The sequence below is a fragment of the Neolamprologus multifasciatus genome, chromosome 4, assembly GCF_963576455.1.
Source record: "Neolamprologus multifasciatus chromosome 4, fNeoMul1.2, whole genome shotgun sequence".
Lineage (NCBI taxonomy): Eukaryota > Metazoa > Chordata > Actinopteri > Cichliformes > Cichlidae > Neolamprologus > Neolamprologus multifasciatus.
Genome location: NC_140442.1, coordinates 6,335,482 through 6,353,544, shown reverse-complemented (window position 1 = coordinate 6,353,544; position 18,063 = coordinate 6,335,482). Strand labels below are relative to the sequence as shown.

The 18,063-nt window shown below is 41.1% G+C and overlaps 1 protein-coding gene across 3 annotated transcripts in view; it reads right to left on the bottom strand.

The window, feature by feature from the left end:
* Positions 1-18,063, bottom strand: part of spop (speckle type BTB/POZ protein) — a 116,502-nt gene that overhangs the window by 43,132 nt on the left and 55,307 nt on the right. For all 3 annotated transcript variants that reach the window (XM_085158240.1, XM_085158242.1, XM_085158241.1), the window contains exons 5-6: positions 17,267-17,418; positions 5,582-5,709 (exon numbers count right to left, since the gene is read on the bottom strand). In XM_085158240.1, the coding sequence (XP_085014366.1) occupies positions 5,582-5,709; positions 17,267-17,418 (280 nt within the window). The remainder of the gene's footprint in view (positions 1-5,581; positions 5,710-17,266; positions 17,419-18,063) is intronic.

The following is an 18,063-nucleotide window of genomic DNA, read 5'->3' as shown; positions in this document are numbered from 1 at the left end:
CAATAGTCAAACTCTAGCATGCAAGTAGACCGCTGTGTGCACACAAACCTGTCATTCCTTGAACCTTCACAATAAAGGTTAAATATACAAAGTCACATGACCACAGTAATTGGAACTACATGAGGTTGAAATAAACTGAAATTGTCATTTTGAACATGTCTAGTAAACATCTTAGGTGGCCATGAATAAATGTATCCAATTATGGAATGCTCTACCCAACATGCGACACATGAGCCATCTTCACCGCTAGCTTGAAGACCATGGCAGCCAGAACTGTGCTATCATATTATGAAGGGTTTTCATTTGGAAAAACTGTTCCAATTTTCAAAAACTGTGGTCATAGCCTGTTTTACTAATTTAATTTTCCTCTTCTGGATCAAACAGTGTGGTTTGGCTATGCTCTTCTTCAACTCCTTTTCACTTCTTATCTCTCTGCAGCTTTCTTCTATGCTATATTTACTAAGCAGCCCACATTTATGATTTAGAATCTTCTTATAATTAAACCCACCTCCATACATATTCTGTTTCAGTTTGAACGACGTCACTCCACTGCTGATAAAGAAGCTCTAACTTATTAAACAAACTTGCTTTTTCTCTTTTCTCTGTGGCACTTTCCAGTGATGTTTACAGAACCTGAATCTCCGGCTTAGCGGTTAATTTATGTCTAAATCAGACAGACGCCAAATATGAAGTAGTTCTCAAGTTTACGAGTGGTTGGTGCTTGAATGGAAGCTAAAATCAATGCCAATCCAGGTTTTATCAACAGTCATTTTCCCTCTGCATACTCCCCAGTGAATTGAAGTGATTGTTGCAGGGGCAAAATACAAACCCTGATTGTGGATGGGAGGGGGGAGGGGGGGGGGAGGAATCAACAGGTTCCAGTTTGGTTCTCACACTTGAATCCTGTTTTTCAAATGTTTTCCTTTTTAAAATTATATTTGTCTTTTTAAGATTTGACATTTTGACCACAATGTTAGCAATAAAGAAAGTTGTGTGTGTACAACAAAAAAGGTCAAAAATATTACATACTGGCTCATCTCTATCCAAGGTTAAGACAGAGAAAATGTACAGTTTCTGCATGGTGGAAACACATGCTGTTGTGTCTGTGAAGGTTCTCAGTCATCCAGGTCATCGTAGTCAAAGGAGCTTGCAAAGAAAAGCGTCTGGACTTCTTTAAGTTGCTTGAAGATGTTTCACCTCTCATCCGAGAAGCTTCTTCAGTTCTAAGGTCAAATGGTGGAGAGTCCCAGATTTAAACCTAGTGGGAGTATCCCCCCAAAGAGGGACAAAAGGACCCCCTGATGATCCTCTAATCGCCTGAGCCAAGGTGTGAAAATGGGTGTGGTTCACAATCAGCCAGGGTTTCGGGTGAGTTCATTGTGAAACCTGACCCTACCTTATCATGCGATTTCCTGAGGTCAGATGGCCCAGGATGTGAGTGGGCGTTAAGGCGTCTGGGGAGGGAACTCAAAACTGGATTATAGATGGCAGACAGTTGGTGTCGTAAACCACCGCCTCTGTTCAAAGATGGTCGCTCACAGTGGACATAGATGGCTTCTTTCACTCCTCTTTCAAACCATCTGTCCTCTCTGTTCAAAGTGTGAACATTGGCATCCTCGAAAGAGTGTCCTTTATCCTTAAGATGCAGATGGACAGCTGAGTCTTGTCCTGTGGAGGTGGCTCTTCTGTGTTGTGCCATGCGCTTGTGAAGTGGCTGTTTGGTCTCTCCAATGTAGAGGTCTGGGCATTCCTCGCTGCACTGTACAGCATACACCACATGGTTAAGTTTGTGTTTAGGAGTTTTGTCTTTCGGGTGAACCAGTTTTTGTCTGAGCGTGTTGCTGGGTCTGAAACGCACCGGGATGTCATGCTTGGAGAAAACTCTCTTGAGTTTTTCTTATACACCGGCTACATAGGAAGTTTGACTACTCTCCTCCTGCTGTACCTGAACCAACTGATTGTGGTTTCGATTCCTCATTCATAAAGTCGCTGTCAAAGCTCGATGCAGAGCAAACCAACTGCAGAAGTTTTTATTTTCACAAACTTGAAAATCCCAGTACTTAACATAAGTGCTAATCAATAAGATGCTAATTTAAGGATGAAGTCAACTATTACGTCAGATTTTACATTTTAACACTTACTGAAACCTATTAAACATTTACTTAATATTTAAAAAGGGTTATTTATATAATTTTAAAAAACTGCCTGAGGGTGGATAACTAAAGTCACAGGTCAATTCGTAAACTGTCTTATCTGTTTCTCTGACATTTTTTTCACTTGCATTTTGTCCCTGGCAGGTTGAAATGTGAAATAGGGATTCCAGCTTCTATTGAAAATTCAAGTTGTAACCAGTATTTAAAAAAATAGTATTTTTGTATCAAACTTTTATTCTGTCTATGTTTATGATAGAGCTATACAAGCTAAGTCTCATGGTGCACGCTCTTTTGGTCCGATGGATTAAAATGTTGGTCCGATGATGGCTTCCTTTCTCTAGTCGTGCACATGCTTAACTCAGGAAGAAAATACTTAGAGCTGTCGAAACTTACTCTGACCCACCATACTGGAGCAGGACACTCAGAGTTGCTGAACTTTGAGTTTAAAAATAAACTCAGAGTTTGTTGAATACACTTCCTGGAATAAGGCCCTGAAGCCACAGCAGACAGGACAGGAGGAGAAATAAACCATATCTGTGCAGCAACGTCAGTTCTGTGACTCTAGTTCTAACGGAGTAAAAGGGGACCACTGTGCCTCTGCTTTTCAGTGGCCAATTTACAATGACTGACAGGTACGTTTCACTACAAACTTTCCAAAACAACCTCTTCTTTCCCCTTTAGTCAATCAAAACAGACTTTCTGACTAACTCTTACATTGTCAGTAAACACGACTCTGCCAACAGGCAAATAACGGCAGCCCAAAGTTGTTGGGTTTTTTTGAGGAGCCACTGGTCCTCCCGAGTGAGTCAGGCATTACTATAAAATTTCTCTTAAGCATCTGCATTACCTGTAGCATGAACAATAGGATAAGCAGTGGTTTGACCTTAGAGCTAGAGGTTGAAGGTGAGTTACAGAGAGAGAGGGTTTAACCTCCCTTACCTCAGCATCCCATTAGAGGAGGAAGCAAAATGAAGGTAAAAAAACAACAAAAACAAAAAAACAACTCCAAATCCAATCTCGGCCTTTTGTTTTTGTCCTTTATCATCTTTATTTTTCCATCTTCATCTGTTCTTTACCCCTGCGGCTTGATGCCACCCATTGTGCCCACATTCGCAAGAAGGCTTTTCCTTCAGTCTCTTCTCTCAGCGCCTTCTTCCCCTCCTTTTTATCTCCCCCTGTCCCTCATGCTCTCTTTTGACAGCCAACGCAGCACCTTTAATGGGAGCTATCTCCCATTAAATACCTGCAAGGTGTCTGCAGTGGTTTGGCAGGGATAGAAAGACAAAAAGAGATGGAGACAAAGGAAGAGACCGAGAGAGAACACATCAGCTATTGTTTAGGCACTTTCTGACATGACACATAGACAGACATAGACAGATTTCACTGTGTTAAATTTGAATTACTAATGTCTCTGGAGGCAACCGAACCGAGCAGAAAGACCAGGGGGTCAGGAGGAGCGGCTGAGTCAGTTCCCCCCTCCAACCTTAATCTGGCTTCTTTTCATAGCCTTTTTTCCTCTGACACTCTACTAGAAATACTAAAAGAGGAAGAGTTAAGGGAGGGAAAAGAGGAAGGAAGTAAAAGTAGAGAAGCTCAGCAGATGGGAGAGGCAAGGGATACGAAGCAGAGGTGAAGGTAGAATGAGGAGAAAAAAGTAAGAAACTGTGATGCTCCAAGTGGGAGGCAGCAAAGACATGAAAGGAAAAGGGAAAAGAGGAGGAGGAGATTGGGTCTGAATGAGAGATAAGATGGAGGGGAAAAAGAGGAAGGAGAAGAGATGAGAGAAGAGAGAAGAGGGAGCAGGCTGGGCTCTGGGGCGATGGGGCTCTCTCAGATGCAGGATGGGACCATCTGGACGAAAGTGGAGCCAGGTCTCTGACAGTAAACACTGGGCATCACTTTCACATGGAAAAAGACCAGGAAAAGAGATTCAAACACCCGTCCACACTTTCTTACCACCATCCACCCACTATGCTCCACCCAGTAACTAACTCTGCCAACCATTCTTCACACATGTTGGTGAAAAATACTGCCACTCCCCTCAATATTGGCAATTTCATCACTACCGCACAAAACACCCCACTTCCAGACTGCCTTTTTTCGAATAACGCACTCCTTCGCGGTATTTGTTTTCTTTCAGAATTGATTCTAAAAACACTGCTTCCTGTCTATATATCACATCTGACTTTCTCTGAGAAAATAAACTCTGTGTGCCCCTCAGGTCACCTGGGGACATTCCTCCAAATGTTTCTAGAGTTTAAAAAAAATGGTTAATGATAAAAACTTCCAATGTCTCCATCTTCCATTTATCTAATTTTCATATATAGCACTTTTTCTCTCTAAAATGTGCTATATAAATGTCCGCCGTCCTGCTTGTTCATCAGCGCAGCTGGCTAATTACAGCAGCAACAGATATTTACAGGGAGGAAGTGGCCACCGAGGACTTGAACCAGCAACCCCATCTCTTTCCTTTCAGGAGAGTGGATGAAACCAAACACACACGCACACAATATGTATACGATACCACACACACACACACACTCAATTCTATCCCCTCCCTCGTGGCTCTGGAGAAGCAGAACTGCCCCTCCTACCCCTCTGTCGATAAGCCCGGTTTGGAAACACTTTAAACAGACTTGCACACTGCACCGCTACAAAAAGGGAAAACTTCAAGACATGCTCCCCTCCATACCCGCAGGGTTAATTAGAATTGTTTTAAACAGCCACTGCCATGCTTTTTAAACATTTATGGGGTGCATGCATTACAAGTAAGGCATTAACATATCCGGAAAGTTTAACCTCTTCTCTGCTCCCTGGCTCCATTACGAGTAGCAGAGGGGAACGAGAGAGAGGACAGTTGACCTCTGCTGCCCCCTGTGTTACAGCTGAAAAACAACAAGGGAATTTTCAATGAGGAGCAGCAGCCAGATTTGGATCAGAGGAATCGGAGCCAAGCCACCATGCAGGATGAATGACAATCAGCTTGTATGTTAGTGATGAAAGAGAGACACCCAGAGAGTATGTAGTAGCAATAAAAACACACATTATTAACTAAGAGGGACATAGAATAAGTAGTAGTGACGAAAAACAACTCAGTGAAATAGGAGTTGTGATCACTTGTGGGCAAAACCACCAAAACACAGGAAATGTAGGTATTTCAGCAAAATTGTATAATTATAGGTTTGGCTTAATAAAAATGATATATTCTGGGTTAATCCAAATAGCTCAACTAATAGAAACACAGCTCAGAACATGATGTCAATGTTGAAATATCCCATTTCATGAACAATCATTTTGATGATAAGGATTTTCATTTTTGGAGGTGCAGCCTGTACTGGGAATTTCTACTGGGAAGGCTTAAAAATGAAGACACCGTGAAATTAGTTCAACAAACAACATGAGTTTTAATGAACAGTTCCACCTCTTACCTCACAGAAAAGAGTTAGTTTGTCATCAGGCAGCAGACCGTTGGCCTCATCCAACAGGAAGTCCCTCCTTATGAACTTCTTGAAACCCCAGTCCTTGCCCTGGACAAAGCGATACGCCCTCTGGCTCTCTGGAAAAGAAGACACGCGGACAAACAAGGAGAAACAAGATTACTTGAAGACTTTCACAACGTGATTAAGCTCTGCGTGTGTGAATGTGTGTGCGAAAGAGAAAGTTTGTTATGAGTCATGGCCATAAGCAGCGGAGAAACAATGGCAAAAGAGGCTGGATGCAGGAAGTAATGCCTGCAGGGAGCTTTTAACACTTCAGAAGAAAACAGAATCTCTCTCTCTCTCCCTCTCCCCCGTTTCACTCTCTCTATCCTCTCTCGCTGCCACATAAAGACTAGTGGTAAACATGAGACAGAACTGCTGTGCCTCTTTGGCCAAGAAGTGAGAAATTGCAGGGATCAAAGCAGTCCAATTATCATGTGTTTATGGAGTGCCAATTATCTCTAACAGTGGCAGGAAGGATTCTGTAACACTCAGTTGCACTACAAAGACACAGGAAAGGTGGTGGAGTTCTTGTGTGTACAACAGGCACACTGTGGAGGCGGTCGCAGCTATCTACAGTCACCTAACAGTCACAAATACTCACATACAAGGTCAAAACATTAATGGCTTTGAACTGCGGCAGCTACAGAGATCACAGCAAATTAAAGCTAATTGCAGATAGAATAAGGCCAGCCGCTAACACATAAATTTTGCAAGTAACTGAAGCTCTGTTGGAAGAATAAGACACCATTCTTTGGAGAAATTACATCATTCACCATTTTGCTAATGAGAAGAAAATGCTTCCTTGAGCACTGTTCTGGGATTACTGAGCTTAAGCGACAGACCCTTTTTGTGCATGGAGCCATCACTGTCCATTCCTGTAAGCAGAGACATAACGATACGACATGACACGGTAATATATTAAGGTTTTATGTCTGGTTTTTTGCGCGCCTGTAAAGGATTAGATGACGCGACAGGAAAAAGCTCCACAAGCTACAATGAGAGTCAATAGAAATCCGTTTATTTGCCAAGTCCTTGTCATTTCTTCCCCATTAAGATCTTTCCAAGGATGCTCTGTAAAACACAATAAAAATGTAATCATCCATGCTTGAATTGTGCTGGCACTAAGCAGAAACAAGAAGAAAATTTAGTAAGGACATACGGATAAACAAATTGGCAAATTACCAGATGAAATTGTGCAATGCTTGGTCATACTGACAAGAGTATAAAAGCAACGTGTCCCCAGTCTCATTATAGTATATTAGAGCCACGCAGTTTTTAGGCAGTAGCAGTGAGAATTATTTCTTTTAATAAATCATAAACTTTTTTTTACATCTTCTATTAATATTTGTTATGACAACCCATTTTGCCTTCAAATTGCCAGCAATTCTCCTGGGTACACTTGTGCATAATTTTTCAAGATAATTGGCATATAGTTTGTTCAAAGTATCTTCTGTGCATTCAGATTGTTTCAGTGACTTCTTCCCCTTCATGTAACCCAGACTCACTCCACAATACTGAGATGAAGGCTCGGCGGAGTCTCTGTGGAGACTATTACAGGAATCCTTTTCTTTTTTCGTGTCACTGAAGATAGTTCTTTATGACTCTGGCTACAGAGATGTACTTGTTATCATGCAACAGAACGAACACAGGACAGCCAGAACGCTCCCTGATGGCATTGGATGAAATACCATCAGGTGTTGCAAAGTGCAAGAGTGTTTTACATGAACCTAAATAGACACATAGATTGTACAATCCCCCAAATTGCTTTGATAGATGTGGCTAGTTTTGCACCGTTTTCCAAACACAGTCAGAGTATGTTCAGTTCATTATGACCCAATCTGCCAAGAGCTGCGTATTGTCACAAACTAACAAGATATTTAGCTGGGGGTCGTTTCTAACAGGGCAAGTGCAGCTTGTTAATTGTAAAACGCATAGAAATGTAGGTCATACACATCTATGTTAATTGTAGGCCTACAGTTGCAGTCTGGTAGAGAGTTGTTATAATGCAAAGAGGATTCAGGAACTGACAGGCAGGACTGTAAACCAGCCGACAATAATTGAATTCTTTTGCATTCTTCTATAAAAATAAATTACATCACTTTAAACTGGAAATGCCTGATTGACAAACATTTATTTCTATGCAAGTGTACAATTTTTTAATCCACTGGATTTGTTTAGTATGGTCGACCACTTATGTGAACATGGTAAAAATGTACGCACTGTCCATGGTCCTGAAATTGGTTCATTTAATACAGTGGTCCCTTGCTATAACGCGGTTCACCTTTTGCGGTCTCGCTGTTTCGCGGACTTTTTTTTTTTTTTTGGTGCAATTATACGTTGTGTTCTGCCTCCTGATTGGCTGTAGACCATCGTCAATCGATCTCCTCCGTGCCGTGTCTCCTGTACAGTACAGAATGCTTTCAGCTTGTCAAATTTACATAAATCCTTGATTGCTGGCAGTGTGACCCTGAAAAGTGCTGTACTGTATGTTGGTAAGTTTTCTCCCCAACAAACACAACAATGCAGACGAAACATTTTGCAACGTCAAAGGCACCTGTGGTAGCATCCAAAAGGCAGAGGAAGATGCTAACCATCGCACAAAAAGTTGGACTTTACTTTATTTTTCAGACCATAAGGCACACTGCATTATAAGGCACATCAAGCAAAACAAAACAGTCAGATAAGTCAAATTTTTCTCAACTCATTCCTCATCAATGTTGAATTCTCTCGCAGCTGCTCAATTTCCCCTGAAAACAGGGTTTGATCTTTGGTTTCATTCTATAATACTGGACTTATTTTTCTACGACGGTTTGAACTTGAAGAGTGTTTAAACAGGAGAGAAAAGTGTGAAAAGGTTCATGCCTGTCTGAGAAAAGTGTATAAAGTGTGTTGTGATGAGTTTTACAGCCTTAAAATATCTATAATAATTGTAAAAAAAAAAATAGAGCTGGCTACTTCGCAGATTTCACCCGTCACAGGTTATTTTTAAAACTCCCGCGCTAAATGAGGGACCGCTGTATTTTGCTTCAAACGTTTGGACCAGTTCAAAACATCAATATAAAAAATGGGTCACTATAAAAACTTCCCATGCTTGACATCCATCCAAGGCCTTATTTCCAGGATCGGGTCCAAAGTCAACATTGTCATCCCTCTGTTCTCCTCATTCTTCAGCCACTTTGAACCCCACAGCACAGCCTGTTGAATTCTTGCCACAGAAGCCCCAGCATGTTTAAAAGAACCCGACATAAAATCTGGCCCAGAGTTGGCAAACCTAACAAATAATTTTAAGTTGTATGAGTTGAGAGGTGGACCTGTGGCACTTCCAACACCTCTTTATCAGACTCTGTTGGTAGGAAACCACCACTATTAACCAGGATCTACCCTCAAGCTTTTGCTCTTTCAGGCACGCTCTGACACAGCTGGTTGACAATAAAAACCTGACCCTAGCGAAAGTCATAAAGCTTTTTATACCAACAATGAGAACCATCAGCATCTATTGTCCAGACCTGGCCATCCATTTTCATTGACTTATCTGCGAACAGGTCACAGGGACAGCAGACTAGCAAGAACGCCCAGACCAGCCACCTCCTCCAGCTTATCTGAGGGGACACTGAGGTGTACCCAGGCAAGCCAAGAGACACAATCTCTCCAGTGTGCCGTGGGTCTGCCCCGGGTCCTCTTTCCAGTGACCTGGACATACTGCATACAATGTTGATTTTTAAGAAAAGCAGAGTCAGAAAATAGTGAACAGAATCCACCTATGCTTGAGTTCTTACAAAACAACTTCACAAATGTTTTTAATCTCAATCCAATTAATTTATTCAGTACTTTAACCCTTTAAGACCTACCATAGAACCAAGTCCGCCAGAGCTTATATTATGTTTTTACATGTTATAGAGACATTTTTGGGAGCATTTCAAGTTGCTATACATCAATACAACCATTACAGCCTAAATTTTAATAATATGTATGCATTAAGTGCATAGTAATTACATAAATTGCAAAAAAGTGCAATAAACTACAAAAACATTGAAAATTGTTTTTGTTTTTTTAACATATATTTCTAGTTAGAGAAATTTAAGAGGCTTATCCCTCAAAACTGTAAATACAAAAAAGTTGCACAAAATAGTTTCCCACCACAGGAAATTTATTTTGAGTGTCTTCATAGTTTTATTTTTGAAATACACCAATTTTTATATACTGCAGGAAAAATGAAAATAAATATTATAATGCAAATTTGCAAAAAAAAAAAAAAGCAGCATGTGCATCAAAATAAACTATTTCCAGCAGTGCGATATTAGTCCTAAGCATCCCAGAAACGACACAGAAAGTCATAAAGTCAAAGATAACTTTTAAAAACACCAGTATAGGCTCATGAGGCCCTGATGGTAAAAAAAAAAACAAAAAAAAAAAACTACATTTCTGCAAAAATGACATCACTTCCGGTTTTGGGCAGGTCATGGCAGACATGCGATAGTTACGAACAGCTGATTGGATCGGCAAAAGTGTTTCTGTAATATTATGTTTTTGTTGCTGCAAGTGCTTTTTATGCAGTTTTTGCAAAGCTATATGTGGAAGGAAACCGTGACCTAGGACAAGCTGATGGCATAAGATGTAAGTACAACTTCTCCGGTTTCATATGCAAAAAAAATTATTGCGCTAGCTCACGTGGTTGCAGTGCTACCGGGATTTAAATATAGTTGCGCAAAACGGAGCGTGCTCGCTCCGACCGGTTTTAAAGGGTTAAAAGGGTTCAGGTCATCACTGACATTTCAGACTTCTGTTGAACTTCCAGGCATATTACTTCCACTTCAAGTCAACATTAAATTTAACTTTAATGTCAGATGACGAAATATGCTAAAAATAACCACTGTATCACTGAGACCTGGTAAAACAACACAGTGAAAGTCTCGTGTTGATTCCAGCTGACTATAAGATACACAATTGTTTTCTTAGGCGTGGGTTGCAGCCCTAAACAATTCCAAATATTAGTCGAACTGCATGTAAAATCAAATGTTCAAATCTGTCTTTTCCCTCACAACTTCCCACTGCAAAGTATGTGTGATGTCCGGTTGAGCCATGAGTAGGTATCATCATCCTGTATTCTGCATCCACAGCCAGAATCTCTTTTGCTGATGTTAAAAAGCCTAATTCCAGCTCCATGTCCAGCCAGACTCTCCCAACAATGTCCAGAGGTTAAATGTGAAAAAGGCTACAGCCACCCCATAAAAGATCATGTCTAAGGCTCATACATCTGCAGGGTGTGTAAACTTAATGTGTATACTCTTGCCACTTCAAACAGACTCCTCTCTAGCCTACTCTTGCGTAGAAACCCCAATAGGAGATCTGCTGACAGTTCACAGTAGGAAGCACTAGGATGAAGTGTCAATGCTACTGTAAGATCCTGTGTCTAATCCCCTGTTTGGATCTGAGAGAGCAGGCAGCCAAAGAGGGGATAGGCGGGGGAGTGCAGTGCATATGCAGTTATTCCCACCACTGCTCATGCAGGGGGTCCTTCACTGTAATCCTCTGCCTCTAGAGGCTGTGTACGCAAAAGAAGCTGACAGGAATCCACATGCAAACCGATACACAAATAAGCTTGACTGAAAGTCAATTCACAAAATGTATTTATGCACTTTACAAAGCTACTTTATTCATTGTTCTCCCAGCTGAACAGTTATTCTAAAACGACTGAGGTTTTTTTTTAAGCCAACGGTATCTCCAGTAAAGTCTAGCAGGTTTGAAGACTGTGTCAAACTTTTGCTACACTGTACCTTTTGTGGCTGGGCTGAGACAAAACATTAAACTTAATGCAGGTATATTTCACAGGCTCTCAGTAAAATCTTTCTTTAGTGACTTTCACCCACTCTTATGTCCTTTAAACATGTCTGATGGCTCTAGCATGTGTGACCCAGATGAAGCCCCAAAGCACAGAAGCTACTTGTGAAGTTGTGTTATTTGGGTAAGTAACAAGACCAGTGACGAGTGAATAGTTCCCCAGTGGCAGTATCTAAAGCTAATCTAGGGGGTGAGGAGAAAGGCTGGCAGCAGGAAGAGATGGGGGGGGCAAGAGGAAGAAGTGAAGAGAGGTGAGAGGGAATGCTGAAAGAAGCCCCAGCAGACTCCGTGAAAAAAGAAAGAGAAGTGTGATTTCTTCAGTGTTCAGCTGTGACAGTGAGATGACTGTGGGTGCATGTGTGGATGTGTGCATGAATACAGGCACCAATGATGAGGGCTTTGTGTGTGCTGAGCTCAGCTAATGCCATGCTATCATCTCCACTGGGGCATCAGAACACGGCACTGGCAGAGAATCAACTGCAGGTCAGATCGCTGGCGCTCACTCTTTCAGTGAGCTGGCCAAGGTGGTGGGAGTGCAGCCACTCTGCCAGAATACCAAAAAGAGCAGGGCAGCGGTGGCGGAAGGGGGGTAGGTAGGTGCAGCTGAGAGATCCGTACACATTTAGTGGAGCTACACATACCTCTTAATGTTCGGGGAAATTATAATGAACTTTTATGAAAAAACAAACAAACACTTATAACAAGTATGAATCAGCGACAAGTGGAGATAATTGTCAAGTTTTTAACAACGCCGCAGTTGCACTTCGATATTTCACTACCACTGAAATTTCGCACCCTGCCAAAAGAGAATCTAAGGTGATGCTGAAGGTGAGAAAAATGATGTCTAAACTGGCAACAGCGAGAGAAAGACTGAAGGGGAAGCTGAGCCAGAGTATTTAGGTGTGCAGGACATCCATATTCAGGCAGAAAACTCAAGGGTACGATTGGCACACAAAAAGAGAAGGTCGCCAGAAGACAAGCTGGCATGTAGAAAAATAGCAGCTGACAGAGCAGCCAGAGTCAACATCTCTCTTGGTGTCTGTCACTTTTCTGGACTTACTTTTTACCACTCAATTTTAGCAAAATCCCACTAACCACAACTTCTAATTAACAACAGACTATACTGATCCGTTTTTCATGCACCAACTGTTCAAGGACAATTAGTCTAGCCTTCAGTTAGCAGTAATAGGCATTCTACTAGCTTTTAAAAAGCTGAAAAACCTAATGTAAAACATTGCTCCCATTTACACACGGATTCAAACTGGCTGGCATAAAGAGATATAAACGTGACAGCTGTTCACACAAGAAAATCTAACCTCTACTAAAGATCGAGCTCTATAAGCTAATGTCAGCACAAACTTGTCTATTGACATTCTTGCTAGCAATGTCAATACAACCTGATTATATAAAGACTGACCAATAACTTCTACTCTATTACACGCTGCTCCACTCCCCCCCCCCCCCCCCCCCACCTAGAATTCCTGATCGCCTCTATCAGTCACTGAGGGCAACAGACTCTGACAAGTTCACATTCACAGCTTCAGTTAAATGAGACCAACATTTCTCATTCTTAAATTACAATATAAAGCAGACCACAGCCAACACACATGAGCTCACTTAGCCTTTGGCTACAACACAACAAAACCATTGTCTGAAGGGGAGATTTAACATGGAGACCATTTGAATACAAAACAGCTTGCGGCAATGGTTGAGAACTTTCCATCTCTCCTCTCTGAGCTGTCAGAACAGGAGTCTGCAGGGGGGCAGCTGTTTTCTCTGGCAAAAGGAGGAGGGGGGAGGAAGGAGTGTGTGAGTGTTGGGGAGGGGGGGGGGGTCAAAAGACAACTTACAATCCACCCAGTAGCCTCAGAGGGGAGAACCAGCACATTAAGCAAGAGAGAGAAATGATGTGGCCAAGTCTGGTGTAGGAAAGGAAGGGGGGGGTCTGCCGCTGATGTTTGAATCCATCTCCATTATTAAGTACAGACCATCAGAGGATCCACAGACAAACACTCTCTCTAGTGAGAAGCTCAAGGGCTGACTGATGCAGATCGGGTGTTTCATTAGATAATGTCAAGCAAATCCGTCATAGTATATCCTACACCTCCTCTTATGTAGTGCAGGAATATTCATATTTTCCATATAAACAAAACCAAAACATGGGAATGAATACATCTGTAAAAATGGAAAATCTAAATATGTCTTTACTTCTCCAGTAAGCTAAAAAATATATATAAATGGAAGCAAAGTTAAGGTACTGGAGTTACTCTACTTTAAGTTCTCACTAGTTTTTCTAACCATTTCTTCCTTCTATTCAACTATCCACATTAAAAGTATAACCCAATAACTATTATATTAAATATGGTCCCTACAGGAACACAGCATAGAGGCAGACAAATCACTGTCCTGCCACATAAACAGTCCACAGCCGCTCAGCTTTCCTAATTAAGCCAATTTGTTTTTATTTGACTTTTTTTTTTTTCCTAGAGGCCTGGATTAAATTGGATTCTAAATGATCCAGAACCAATAGAGCAATCTTTACTACCATATTCTTAGACACAGTGCTTGCTAAAGTGTCACAAATATGCTGGCAGTTGGGTAATTTTCTCCATTGACAATGCAAGTGCAGTGGAGAGCCCAGGTTTCCCCAGGGGGAATGTGGGAAGATTGTAGGAGGGCATATGGCAAGAATGGGATGGGGTGTGCACCGTGGAGCATACCATTTATTACAGAAAGCCCCTTGAGACAAAAAGAGAGCAAGAGAGTCAGAAAAAGAAGATTCTTTTTTATTTCACTTGGCATTCCCAAAATTCAGGTTTTCTCTGGCGATTTAAGGGAGCAATATTACCAAAATTCTAAGGCCTTGAAATTATACATATCCGCAGTGTAATTATTACTTCTACCAAAGAAAAATCCTCCATGCAAAACTAAACTATAGATCACAAAATACCTAATATCCAGTATAAGCACCACAAGAGAAACTCTTCTTCAGTCGGCCACTCAGAATTAAGATTTAGTTTTCAAATAGTGATGGAATTAAAAAGGATAAAAGCGAAAGAAAACGAATTTGTGAGTGAGAAAAATGGCAAAGGTCTAAGTGAGCAAATGAGGTACCTAAGTTCACATGGGGGAATGTTTCTCAGCAGGAAAAATGATTTCCCTTTCTACACAACCTGCACCGCAGGGTGTTGTACACAACTTCACTGCATATGCCTCTCATTCAAACACATTTCCGCCTCCCACCTCTTCTCGTCTCTCTCTACCTCCCTACCTGCCCGCCCCGTCTTCCCTCCTCCATGCTTCCTGTACAGTGAGCTGCAGGGTACTGGGAGAGAGGGAGGCAGCCAAAAAGCCTGATAACCAGGAAGCGGTCACATCTGGCCCTCACTAATTCAATTCCACACAAGTTTGCTTTTCCTCCCCATAACATAACCTAATTAAAAAAAAAAAAAAAAAAAAAAAGGAATTGGAGGTGCATTCACTTCCAATTTATCAACAGGGAGTGAGGCTGTCGAAGACTTCTAAAAAGGTTGGGTCTTTTTTAATTAAAATCAAAATTGCCCCACACTACTTTGAATTATATATTTACCAGAAATGAATCCAGCCGGCAGTGATTACTCAAGCCCATATGGCTATCAATACCTTACGTTATTAGACACACTTGGGGTATTAGACACACTCTCCACCTTCTACATTACAAATTTCAGTGCCCCAAAGACACAGGTGTGACAAGAGTTTTTCATTTTGAAACTCTTAAACTTTGAGATATCCCTGGCTTTGTGCTGAATATAAAGTCTATGAGGACAGCTTACGTTTTCAGCAATGAATTTGAATATATTTTTCTGTGTCAATTAGAACAAGTTAGGATTTCAGAAAATAAATAAAACTGTGGACTCCCATGTATTTTTAGATGCTTGTTAGTCTTAACCAGTGTTGGGAAGGTTACTTTTAAAATGTATTCCATTACAATTACAGAATACATGCCCCAAAATGTATTCTGTAACGTATTCCGTTATGTTACTCAATGAGAGTAACGTATTCTGAATACTTTGGATTACTTAATATATTATCATGCTGTTTACAACTACATGAATGTACTATTGCTGTGATTTATTACTGTTACTGAAGGTCCGCGGCTCCGAACCGTAGTAAAGGGACCTCTGACTAATACGGTGGTTTCTGTGTCGGGCTCGTAGCCGAAAACTAGCTTTACTTTGTTGTCTGGGTCAACTTTGCTAGCGAGAGACAAAGAGAGGCGTTGAAAGGCTGCTCCAACGGAACTTATTGTTTTTGGAGGAAAACACAAACACGGTGTACAGTCGAGTCTTAATAGCTTACTTACAACTGGGCTTGTCAGGCACTCTTCTTGGCTGCAGTGGTTATTATTATATTTACATGCTTCCAGCTCCCGTTTTTGCTCGATGACAGCTCATACTTTTCCTTTTTCTCCCTCCCTCGCTCACAGACACATAACGTGTATGTCAGTCCATTCTCCCTGCAGCACGGACTACACTGCCTATGATGCTACATTCTGTAGAGCTATACCTGTAGCATTCTGCCTATTAGCTTAGCACAACAACAACAAAAAGGCCTCTCTCACCCAGGAAACACGCAGAGAGAGAGCGTCACCCTGTAACCATGGCAACCGTAACTCTGCCGCCTGGAACAACAGAACGTAGCTGTCAAACAAAGCCCAAACAGTCCTGACCCGCCACAATATGAAACAGGGAAGTACCGCCGTGTAATCCATTTATTTCAACAAAGTAACTGTATTCTAAATACCACCTTTTTAAACGGTAACTGTAACGGAATACAATTACTCATATTTTCTATTTTAAATACGTAACGTCGGTACATGTATTCCGTTACTCTCCAACACTGGTCTTAACTTCTTGTGCCGGTGGGGGGGTCATGTATTTATCATCATGTCAAAGCTACTCATATAAAACAAAATGTTACCATCTTGATCACCTGTATTATAAATATGTTTTCTTTCATCAGTGTGTGCAATGAACTTGCAATCTTGTCTCTTTTCAAATAGTTGCTTCGAGGACAGGGTCTAAGATCCACATGCAGACAGTTGGTGTCTTTAAAATAATTTGACTGTGTCAGCTATTAGTCTCAGTTTACGATTGAATGGGGTCAAGCAGCAATGGCATTTAATGGTGAGCAATTAGATCAGTGAAAATTGCAAATATGTTGCCATCTACATACACAGAAATTCACACTAACAACTTAAATTGAGAGTATAGCCAGAACCTCATTCAGAAATCCCTCCACAAATACTGACATAGTTGCTAGAGATTGGCCATTTAACTGTAGACTATGCTTTTATAGGAATATAGCCAAAATGCAACCAGTTGGCAAAACTGGTGTCTTATTGTAAAGAGATGCATCGCAGATGAGTTGTGCCCAGGTAGACCAGCTCAGATTGATTGCAATGTCTTGCAATCTGTCTGTGTTTATGAATTAAAAAGGAATTCCATGCTCTTCATCAATCTGTCTGAATGTGGCTGCAGTCAGTCTGAGTCAGACTGTGACTGTTTGGAGACAGGTTTTCTTCTACAAAGTGATCTGTGCAATCACCTTGTGACCAAAAGGAGTCACCTAAAACTCTCTGGTAAGCCAACAGGTCGTCACGCCTACTTGAAATCAGTCACCAAATTTGAAAACATTCACAAATCAACGATTTTTTTTTTCCAGTCCAAGGAGGTTTTCCTATATTGACTGAGCCATAAGGCTATATAAATAAAACTGACTGCCATTGTTTAGGGCCTGGTGATTCTGACTTACCCATGGCTTTGGTCTCCTCTCCCTTGGCATTGAGGATAGAAAACTTAAACTTGGCACGCACTTCACTTTTTGGGCAGCTAACCAAGAGGAGGTAAAGTGATAAATAGTCTTTGCTCTCCTCATCCAGACCTTTAGGATTCACACGCAAACACCTAGGGGAAAGAAAGGGAAGAAACACACTAGTGAGACCAAAAAAAAGAAGAAAAAAAGGACAAAAGGGGGAGTATCAGTTCCTGGAAGTATCTGCAATATTTGTAAGTGACAATCTGATTATTCTTAGATGAAAAGTATTAGACATTATTGACAATGATTTTTACTTTTCATCTGATATGTACTTAAACGGTCACTTCTATGCTCCACTTCAGCTTTTAAATGATGTGTTTTATAATGACACAAAAACTTCTTCCTCATCAAACACGATCAATTACTTGATCGATTTATGTTTTAGCCAGTATGAAGCAATTTCCCTTGATTTCACAAATTCTCAAACAAGTTGTTAAAAATCGAATAATATCCTTATTCACAAAGCAACATTTAATTGAAGCTTTAGACTACATCAAAGCACAGAAACCACAGCAGTTAAGGCTACTAAAGATCTGCTTAGCAGCAGTCTCAGACTACTCTTCATGTCCAAAGCTATTGTCACCACAACCCTCGAGTATCAAAGGAAATGATGCTCAAAAGTAAATCTATAATCTGTATGGTGCACTATTATGTTACTCTGACAATAAGCCAGACAGACTCACACTTGTAACATGGTTTCAGGGACAGTGAGACAATACCACTGTGAGGTAACC